This window comes from Vidua chalybeata, chromosome 13, assembly GCF_026979565.1.
Source record: "Vidua chalybeata isolate OUT-0048 chromosome 13, bVidCha1 merged haplotype, whole genome shotgun sequence".
NCBI lineage: Eukaryota > Metazoa > Chordata > Aves > Passeriformes > Viduidae > Vidua > Vidua chalybeata.
This window is the reverse complement of record NC_071542.1, coordinates 10,643,906-10,654,718: the sequence shown is the minus strand read 5'-3', so window position 1 is coordinate 10,654,718 and position 10,813 is coordinate 10,643,906. Positions and strand designations below refer to the sequence as shown.

Genomic DNA, 10,813 nt, shown 5'->3' with positions numbered 1-10,813 from the left:
CCAGGGTTTATAGTTAAATCCTTTAAAACACCCAAACTGCCCATTTTTATAATTTTAATGAGTTTCTCAACTTCCTGTTTCCAGCTGCCTTTGTATAATCAGAGTGCAGCCCTTTTGCCACATTTTTTGTTCTAAGAGGTTGATTGTCATCTCTGTTCATGTGAAAATTGTTGGGCTGTTTTTTAAACGTGTTTTTAGGACTGCCTTTAAACATTGCAGTATTTTCTTTAAGCACCCATACATATTTCCCCACAGACTGCTTACAGAGATAGCCTGCAGTTTTAATTAAAAATATTACTCAAATGAATTCCGTAATTCAGAAACTCACAAGCTAAGCCTGAAGCACAGAGGCCTCTAGCAGCTGTAGAAAGCACTGCCTTAAACTTTCCAAAGTCCAGGCAGGATGAAAGGGTGGGAGCTGGTGTGTGAGGGCTGGGCACACACTGACTAACCCTAACCCTGTACTACCACATTTACCTACTCCATAAGTAACTTTTTGTAAAATCAAGCAAGACTAAGTGTACACAGCAACATAATTACACACTCAAGCAGTGCATGATGATTCAAGCACATATTTTTAGATGTCAGTATTGTTAAATTCATTCCATGCAGCATTTACTTTTATGCATTAAGATGAGTATTTGGTAGAACATCCTATGGAGAATCAATTAAAGTTTTCACTGAAGTAATTTAAGAACACATTAATAGAAGTTATGTAAATGGAACAAACTTCATTCTATATATTTTTATTAATTTCCCCCCTTTATTACAGAAAGGTCATTTAATAAAATTTGGTCCTTATTCATAGAAAACCCAGATCTTACCATGCTTTTATAGGAAAAGTTAATCAAATACATTTTTATGTATGTGCATGTGATTCCTCAGGTAAGCACTGTCAGCTTTTACTCCTTTGATTGGAAATTATTCCAAATGCTGAAATGTACCAAATTTCAAAAGTATCAATTTCTATGAATTTCTTAGAATTCTCTAGCTTTAGTTAAAATAACCATGATTATTTTGAAACAAAACAAAATCTCACAAAACCACAGTTCTTTGGGAAAAAACCCGCAGTTTTTGACAGAGAGAGAGAAGATGACTTGACACAGTAAACTAGATTCTATGAGGCATACAAATCAAGAAATATCAAAGGAATTCAATCCTGATTTGGATACTGAGGCATCCAGTTTCATGTAATAGTTTAATGAGAACAGTTCTAATTCCCAGAATTTGATTGTGAAATTACATTACAAAATAAAATACTTATAGACAACATTTAGTTATGTACATTCTGCTCCAAAGAATGGACTGTGGAAATTCTTTACATTTCTCTTAGAAATACATACAAACCACAGCAGAGGCCAACAATCCACTGGCAATTAATAGCCATGAGTCAACTCCAGGGAAAAATACCTGTGGAAAGTTTTAATCTAATACTGCTTCACTAAAAGCATTTCAGTGTCTCTTCAGACTGCTTTAAGTAGTTTGTTCTCCTTGCCCCAAAACATTATCCCAGTTTACCTTGCATGATGCCTGGGTAGTTGTTAGAGTACGTCTTTCACAGAAGAAGGTAACAAATATTAAGAACAGGAAATTAGGAGTTCAGAAAATTACAATACAGAAAGTCCAGGCAGGTGTACACTGTGTGAGTCATCTAAAACAGAAGGAAAAGTAAAATTGACTGTGCTCCTGTGATACACTCCTATACATATTTTATGGAAAACTTTACACAGCTTACCCTTTATCTTACTTCGAAACACGTAATTTACATTATTACTTAAAAAGAACCACAGATATACTTGAAAAGAAACACAGTTATAAAATAACTAGTTTGTTACACTGTAGGAACAAATAATTTAAAGCTCTTTTACTAGTCTAGACAATTTGTACATTCATTTGAATGGGAGTTCACACCAAGTGCTGCAAGACAGGAATTACATTCAAAGAAATGGCTATCAAACTCCATTCCAAATTTCTCATCAGTACACACTAATAAGCATCAGTCTGGGTGAGGACTCTCTTACAAAAATCTTAAACAGCCCTGAAGTGCAAATAATTAATTTATTAAGGAAAAAACACTAAATGCAGTAGTTTTCCTACAGGTGGTTGAATTTCACACGAAGTGGAAAATTTTAGTTTTGGTTATGTTTTATTTTGTCACATAAAATAAAGAAATTACAACTTCTAATCCCACAAAAATATGCTTAGACCACACAAGTCTTCCTAATAAACCATTACAGAAGCAACAGTTTCCTGGTTTGACTTAAATATTTGTGGAAGCACAAATTCATTAATCTTTGCATTGTGCACACATCAATTTTGACAATCTTTAGTGTTCTGCTTCTCCCCTGCCAATCATTTCAGCTGGGAACTTATTCAGAAGTTACTTTAAAGCTGTTCTTAAGTTACTTGATGACAAAAGAAAAAAAAAAGATTGCTGCAATGAAGTGAACTTTTAAGCAAATACACTGCTATTTTCTTCAGGTTTTAGAGATGGATCAAACTAAGGCTGCACAAGAAATCAGTATTTATGATCAAAGACAGATCCCAACTGCATGAAACAAAGCAGCTTCAGTGAAAATGCAGCCACTAAATTCTGGTGATGAGATCTGAACTTTAAGAAGTTCTTTGCATTTTGTCTGAAAAACATGTGCCAGTCATCAAATCTCTCAGAATTTTAAACACAAAAAGAACAGAAGAAAACAAAAATGGATAGGTACTTAAAATCATGATGCCTAGTTCTCCTATATACATATATATATATAAAAATTAACTTACATTGTAATATCAAACTGCATAGCATTACAGAAGAAGGCAACTTGAATGGCTGAAATTAAAAAATGTGAATGTTACCAACTCTATTATTACCATTCTGGAATTTATAATACCATAGAGTATTTTTGTTGCTGGCAACAGCTATAGCCCAAATTATGCAGTCTGCCTTAATTCCAGTGAATGTAGAAATCATTAATTCAGACAAGTTGTTGCATGCTCTGTTTTCAGGTCCTCTTTGCAGGTTTTGCTGTTAACTGTTTCTCTCTTTCAAGTTCCTTCTCACGTTGCTGCTCTCGTTCCAGTTCTTCCTTCTGCCTCTTTTGTTGCAGCTTAAGTGCTCTTTTCTAAACAGAAAAGACAAGAATTGTAAGTTTTATAGATATATTCAAGTTAAAGCAACAAACAAAATCCCTCCCATTCTGCCTCTCTCCAACATACCCTCCTTATGACTGAATGTAGCATAAACTGTTCATTTTTGCTTCATCCCTCCCATTTTCAGCTTACTGTTCAGAAATGGGAAGTTTGTGATCTACACTGGGAAAACAGAAACTGGAGCCCACTCAATCTCACTAAAAGTCATCCTTTGGGTGTACCTGACAAGGTTCTTACCATGCAATTTACTGCCTCTGAGAAAAAATTCTCATGTTGAACACACTGAAGGACTAATCTTGCCAGAATGTAAGCAGGCTGTCTACATAGCATGACACCAGTGAACTTATGCCACTGTTAATTGTACATTAAACAGAAGCAGAAATTTTTACATTTGTGACAATCTAGTTTCCATTGAAATAAAACTGAAACAACAAAGAGAACTGCCTGGAATGGAATTGACTAAGTAACAGAACAAGGCATGATTCTTACACCACCTAAACATGAAGATTACACTGAAAAAGTAGCTCAGATGTGTAAGTTGCTTGGGCACCATTAGGAGCAAGTGAAAACATACATGTATGTATGTATTTTAACATGTATGTTAAAAACATACATGGCTTGGAGCTACTGAAAACATCCTTTTAAGATAAAATTCTATTTTAATCAGAATTTTCAGCATCATCTAAAATAAATGTTGAAGTCAATAATATATAAGTAAATATCTGTATTGGAAAGTAAAAATATTTATCCCCACTTACTTTTAACTTTGATGTCTTCTCATGCAGCATCATCATTTCATTTCTAATATTCACTAACTTGTTGTGATAGTGCTTAGCTTCTGAAAACTTAAAAACCAAGACTGTTAAAGCATTGACTGTCAAGTTAGAATAGTTGTTTTATAAAGCAACACAGCAAAATAGCAATCAAAAACAGTGATTACCAGAACAGTTTGATAATGGAACAAACATGTTCAAGTTTATATATAAAATTTACATATCATATATATTAATATAGAAAACTACTACATCTCAACAGTTACATTCAGTTATCTAGAGTTAAGATTCACAAAACAGAACAAAGATTTTACAACTTTATGCACCACACAGGAGTGTTTCATGCACTGTTCCTGCTAATCTGGGGAGGTGCACAGAGCCCATGCTGGAGCCTCAATCCTACTGAAAAAATGTGTACATTAGTTTTGGCTGCTGGCTTTGAACAGCCATTCTCACCAGTGCTGCCTGACTAAGCCTGCACTGTCTTCCCACTGCCCTTTCTGTTTAAGGGAAACATGCTGGTTCCCACCCTCTCCAGCAGTTTATCCCTAATATCTGAACTGGTTTACTTTCTATAGGTCATTAAGAAAAAGGAAAAGACACAAGCTGCTAGTAATGCTTCAGCGAGAAAATCTATGCTAATCTAGAATTTAAAAGGCATTACTGATACTTACCAAAGCATTGATATCAACAATGGAGTTACAATCTTTGAATTTTGAAATTTCTTGTTCTAATGTTTCTAGCAGTACCACTTGGTTCTGTCTAAAACAAAAAAGATGCATAAACCCAAAGTAAAGCACCACATATGCTTTTCAACCAGCCCTTTAAATAGGCTTCTAATCAAAACAGTATCAATACACACTTCCCAATACCAGATTCCTCTTATGCATTGCTGGACGATTTCAATAAAAACCTGAGTAAATGACTTTAGAAGAATCCAAACTACTATTTGTTGCACAAATTCATCACATGGATATTCAGGATAAATATCCCAAAAATCCTGAAGAGCCACTCTCCAGGTTGCAGTGCTTGACTGAAAGGAAAAACAATTAGCTCTTGACTTTCCACTTGGGTGCCTCTGTGTCACAATGCAGGACTAAGTTGTTTCTGTACAGAACTTGTGTGTATTCTTGGTGATTATTGAGGATCTTCATCCCACACAAATCAGCACAAATCTTTCCAGATAAAAGCTCTCCTTGGCAGGAGCATAACCACATCATGCATAGTGAAAACCAAACTGAGGTACCCTACAAAACCTGAGATGGATCTGTGTAAACCTCTTTCCAGTATCTCTGTATCCATGGCAGATCTGATCTGCATTTGAAATCAACTACTCTTGGTTATCAGTGAGGTATCAGTGTACAAGAACTGTTTAGCTTCTTACTTGTATTTTTCAAGTATTTTTCAATATGGTTTAGAGACTGAACAAGAAACAATATATCTCACTACAAGCTGTCCTGAATACAAACTGCATGTCTCCAAGCAAAATAAATCAAGCTTTTAGCACACTTTTCCACTACAGAAGTGAATAAGCATTTAAGAAACCTAGGTCTTCTGCTCTGCCTGGCTTAGGGGATTTTAGTCTTCTAGTGTTACACATTCTTCAGCCACAGGCTACACTGCAGCTTATACACCTCCTGGTACTCCCACAGATCACTGAATTATTCAGGCTGCTCAAGTCAGGATACAGAAATGCTGATAAACTACATTCCAGTTAAAGAGAGCTGGCACATTATATTGAAAAGAGCAGCAAACCAAGTATGCATGTGTATGAAGTTGGTTTCAAAAATCTGCTTACGTAAGTTCCTGCAGTGCTGATTTTGATCGCTGAAGATCAGGCAGATAGTGGGAAATCAATCCTTCAGTTAGCTGCTCCACAGCTTTCTCATCTATTAAAGGCAGATCTTCTACGACTCCTTCATCTGGAGACACATCACTGGGAGCTACACCAAAGAACAGCACGGCTGAGTGTGACAGGTCAGCACACATTCAAGTTTCACCTACAGCAACTATATTTTCCTTTTCAGAAAATGAAATGCATTAAAACATTAAAATTCTCTGCACTTTTTCAACTAAAGTGGACTTTAGTCTTCCTCTTCTTCTTTATTCCTCCCTTATTCTCAGTGCTGTCTCACAAGCTTCCTGGTAAACCCTTTTATGTGAACAGCAGCAGAATAGAAAGAGGAAAATATAACTGTTCCATATATATCTTTTAAAAAAATTAAAAATTCAGTAATTAAAAATTCAGTACTCCAGTCTACTGAAAAAAAATGGGCAACATCAGTGTTCTGACTATGTATCAAGAGTACCTAAACATTAACAGCCCCCAACCTTTGCTTTCAAAGTCTGAGAACAAGCTATGAAAGGTCTTCGCCTGTCACTCAAAACACCAGGAGTTCATGCTGAACTCCAAGAACTGAACTTCACAACCTGTAAGTTTCGTACGGGCACGCTATGAGTATTTTTTGTCTGCTTGTGGAAGATAAAACCCTGTACCCTATCGGCCCCGCACGGGAGAGAACGATGCGGGAGTCAGCCCTCGGCCTCCAAGGGAGCCCGCCCGTAACACCGGGTGTGGCGGAGCCTCCCGGCGAGCACGCTGCTCTGACCGGGCCCGGCGACGGCTCCAGCCTCTCCTCGGCTCTCCCCGCACCCCCGTCCCGCCCGGCCCGGGCTCCCCTCACGTACCCAGCGAGCGCCTGGGGTCACCCGCGGCCGCCGCCTCCTTCCCCTCCGGCCGCTCCGCGCCGCTCATCGCTGCCGCTCCCGGCGCCCTCCGGCAGGCCAGAGCAGGGCACGGCAGGGCAGGGCCGCCCGAGCCCGCGGCAGGCGGGTCCGGCTGCCCTCACCGAGCGGGCCGGCCCGGCGCCCCCCAGCCCGTGCCCCGCCGCCGCCGCACCATAGAGCCAGAGCCGCCGCCTCCGCGCTCCGGGCCTGGGCCGCACGCCGGGCGCGGAAGTGACGCGCGAGCGACGAGAGCGACGAGCCTGGCAGCGGGGCCGCGCCTGGCAGCGGGGCCGCGCCTGGCAGCGGGGCCGCGCCTGGCAGCGGGGCCGCGCCTGGCAGCGGGGCCGCGCCTGGCAGCGGGGCCGCGCCTGGCAGCGGGGCCGCGCCTGGCAGCGGGGCCGCGCCTGGCAGCGGGGCCGCGCCTGGCAGCGGGGCCGCGCCTGGCAGCGGGGCCGCGCGCCCGTCCGCTGGGCCGGTGTCAGTGGCGGCGCCGGGCGCTCCCTCCCGCCGCTCCCCGGGGGTGCCCGACTCGCCCGGAGCGGTCGGAAGCCGCCTGGCCCCGGGAGCAGCTGCTGGGGCCGGGGCTGAGCCTCGACGCGTGCGGGCTCCAGCCCCGCGGAGCCCCCGCTGCGGTGCAGGGCCCTGTCCAAGCGGAGGTGCGATGGCACCGGCCCAGCCCGGCGGGGGCCAGCGGCTGCCAGGCGGGAGCAGCACAGCGCAGCCCAGGGAGCCCTGCTGCCCCTCAGAAAACAACTAAAGTCACCGCAGGTGCCCTTTCTGAGGGACATCCTTGCTCTTGTATGTTACAGATGTGTATTCTCCAGAAACTGTGCAGACTTTACACTACTTGTAGCTTTTGTTTCTTGGGAAATTAATAACTAGCTTCTGTGTATTCGTCTGTCTGTGCATCTCCCCCAACAGTCTGCAAGAGCAGTAATAACTTCACATAGAATCTTAGAATATTCTGAGTTGGAAGGGGCCCAGAGGGATCATCAAGTTCAGCTCTTAAGTGAGTGGCCCATACGGGGATCAAACTGCAACCATGGTGTTATCAGCACCCTGCCCTAACCAACTTGAAAGTATATTCTTTAATGAAAATCAATTTTGTATGGTAGGATTTATATTTTTTTCCTCTTTTACCTATAAAGGTCTTTTCAGGAAATGCAGGTGCAACTATAGAAAGAAAATAATGAAGGACCACTCAGAAAGTTTTTTTTAATGCAGTATTCTAATATATCCCCAAACCTTAAAGATTAAATTCAATTCGGGCAGTCCCCCTAATGCTCATCAGAAACAGACTGAGGCCAAAAATAAGGGGGCTTTTGAGGTGATCTGTCAACCTTAAAACTAACATTTCTAACAGCAAGATTGTTGCAAATTCATTTGCATTTTTCTTCATATGCATATTCTAATTAACTTTTGTTCACAATCATGTCACTATTCCATCATCGGATTAAAGACTAACCCATTTTTCTGCTTTTTTAAATGAGCAACAAGAGGAAGACGTTAATTAACACAAACAGACTCAAATTCTTAATTCCAACTGGTTAGCAATTTTACTTAAAAGTTTCTTTTGGTGGGAAGGAAAACCCACAGCTTTTGTTGAAAGTTTCACTGGGAAAGACTTCGCAGTTTCCAGATGGAATTTCTAGTAAGATCAAGTGAGATAATGACTCTGAAATAGTCTCACTTGAGATGTGGGAGTTTCAGATTTGTGCTCCTGCTTTGCCTGTTCCAGGCCTTCCCACGTCTTGCAGAAATAGACTAAGGATTGGAATAGAAAATGGTATCTGGTTTTCTAGACAAATTAAAATTTAACTCTTTGTCAACCCAAATGTTCCAAAAAAGAGAATGTTAGAAAACTTTTCTTGTTCCTTTTCTTCTGCAAAACATCCTGTTTCACAGTAACTATTTCCCAAGTGCCTATGTTTGTAATACTGTTAACACCACATAATTGTGTTTAATTGTAATTTTATGTTGTAGCAACTGTGTTCAGAAACCTTTAATGGACACTATCACATAAGCATTTTGGATTTTATTGTTTGCAACTGATTTAAGCAGTTACATATATTGTAACTGTGCCCTTCCCTAGAAATGTGAGTGAAAATGGAGTTAAGCTAACTTGAATTGTATAGCAAATAGGATGTTTTGAACCATCACCTTTGGATGTGTCACATGACTTCAGGGATGACAACATGAAAAGGAAATACTTCACATTAATAGGTAACCTCTTAGAGACTCTCTGTCCTCATTAAGTAAACGAGACTATAGAAAGAGTAGAGCCTTGGCTTTTACAATGAAGAAATTGAATGTAGCTGGTACAAACAGTTCTGTTCAACAGCGGCTCATCTTTCCAATGTATGAGCTGGTTCTTGACTTGACAACACATCTGGTCTTAGTTATTCAGTAAAAGGTGAGCTGGCAAACCTTGGTGCACTGGCTTAGTGTATTAGTCCCCCCAGCTAAATATCCTTCCTCAGTGCTGGAAGTTTCTGTTCCTGTAGGAGTGGCAAAGCTCCAGTGTAAAGCCAAGCATTTTAAGACAGTTTTAAATGCGGGTCTTTTGGTGGCTCCTGGAACCTGGCTGCTCATGTCTGTGTGTCCTTCACTCACTTTGTGCTGGTACAAGTGGTGAAACTCTTGAAGTACAGAGTGAGTTAAATCACCCAGAGAGAACAGAAACATCAAGAATGGGTGAACTGGAACACAGCTGGGAGCATTTTCCTAGGTAGCAAGGCTGGCTTAACTGGTTCCCATCCTTGGCTGCTCATTCTGACTCCCACACTGTTCGCTGCCCCCTTGTCATATGGATGTCTCTGTGAGTTGAGATCATGCAAGCAGTCTCAGTTACACATACAAATATATCCAAAACCCTCCCAAATATGCATTGTTTAATTCTGACCCATTTCAGGGACTGAGTTCCTTGTTTGGCCCCTGATCAGTTGTACTGGTAACAATGCTGGGGGCATCATGAGGTGGGTAAAAGGGCGGGAGATGGCACTACTTTAGCCACTTGAAGAAAAATAACCTGACATTACATGCTCAGGAAAACAGCCACATTGTAAAGTGGCAAGGGAGCTCAGATAAAGCGTCACACTATCTATTTTTGGTCATCATTAAGAGAACAACAATAAGCAACCTCCACCCAAGGCCAGTTTACCACAGAGGACTCCCTTCCTACGGGGCCAGTTCCTTCTTAGAAGGGGCTCACTCCGGGTCCTGCAGCACTGCCCTGATGCCTACCAGAATCTGCTGTCAGCCTTTGACAAGAAAAGGAGTGCCTTTCTCCAAAATCCTGCACTTCTATACAACTCTCCAGTCTTCGCTTGGTAACTTCCTTCAACCCAGTAACAAAGCAAGATATGTACCTTCTCTCTGACAGGCATGATGTCCCAGAAATGTTTATGGCTTGGTGAACTGACTGAATACAGTAAGAGAATTTGGCCATAGGTACAAATTGATGCAGACCACATGTAGGCTGAAACTCAGACCATGAGGAGCAGGTCAGAAAAATTAACAAAGGCAAAAATCTATTTACTCTTATGTTAGAGCACAGCTATGACAGGAATTATACAACAGCAGGGTCCCTGAGGTTTGTTTCTTCTTACATCCTTTAAGGAATGTGCAGAAAGGCATATGAGACTTCCTACAACTCTACCTTAACAGAGTTACTGAAACAACGTAAAGAGCTGTGCCGTGACAGAAGAGAAAGGGAAAACACAATGCAAACTCCTGCCGTTCAAAATCTGAAGCCAGAGCACGGAACTATGCAGTTCAGGCTTCCAGCGTACTGAACACAGCTTCCTGTCTATCACGGACCACCATACCTGCATTGTATGGCTTTAGCAGTTCTTAGCCTCTACCTCGCATGGCATTTACCCACTGAACAAAAAGGCATGGAGGGACGGGAACAGCCCCTCAGGCCACCCCGAGGGACGCGCGGGTGCCGCCGCCGCCGCACAGGGCGGGCCCTCCGACCTTCGCCCCCCGTTCCGCGGGCAGCGCGGGCGCGGCGAGGCGGCGGCAGCGGGACTCGAACCCGCGGCCGTCCCGCGCGGGCGGCGCAGGCGCGGTGCTGGCGGGGTCCGCGGGCGCGCAGGGGACGCGACTCCCACCAAGTGCTGCCGCCGCCGTACGCGGGGCGGCCCCGGGAGCGCGCAGGGACTGCG

The 10,813-nt window shown here is 42.5% G+C and overlaps 1 protein-coding gene across 1 annotated transcript; it reads right to left on the bottom strand.

Annotated features, from left to right (window-relative positions):
- Positions 1-556: 556 nt before the first annotated feature.
- On the bottom strand, positions 557-6,800 carry BLOC1S6 (biogenesis of lysosomal organelles complex 1 subunit 6). The gene is made up of 5 exons (XM_053955037.1): positions 6,606-6,800; positions 5,716-5,860; positions 4,592-4,679; positions 3,903-3,989; positions 557-3,116 (listed from the first exon to the last, which is right to left on the bottom strand). Exons 1-5 carry the CDS (start codon positions 6,670-6,672, stop codon positions 2,997-2,999), a joined length of 507 nt encoding a protein of 168 aa, XP_053811012.1. The 5' UTR covers positions 6,673-6,800; the 3' UTR covers positions 557-2,996.
- Positions 6,801-10,813: the final 4,013 nt, after the last annotated feature.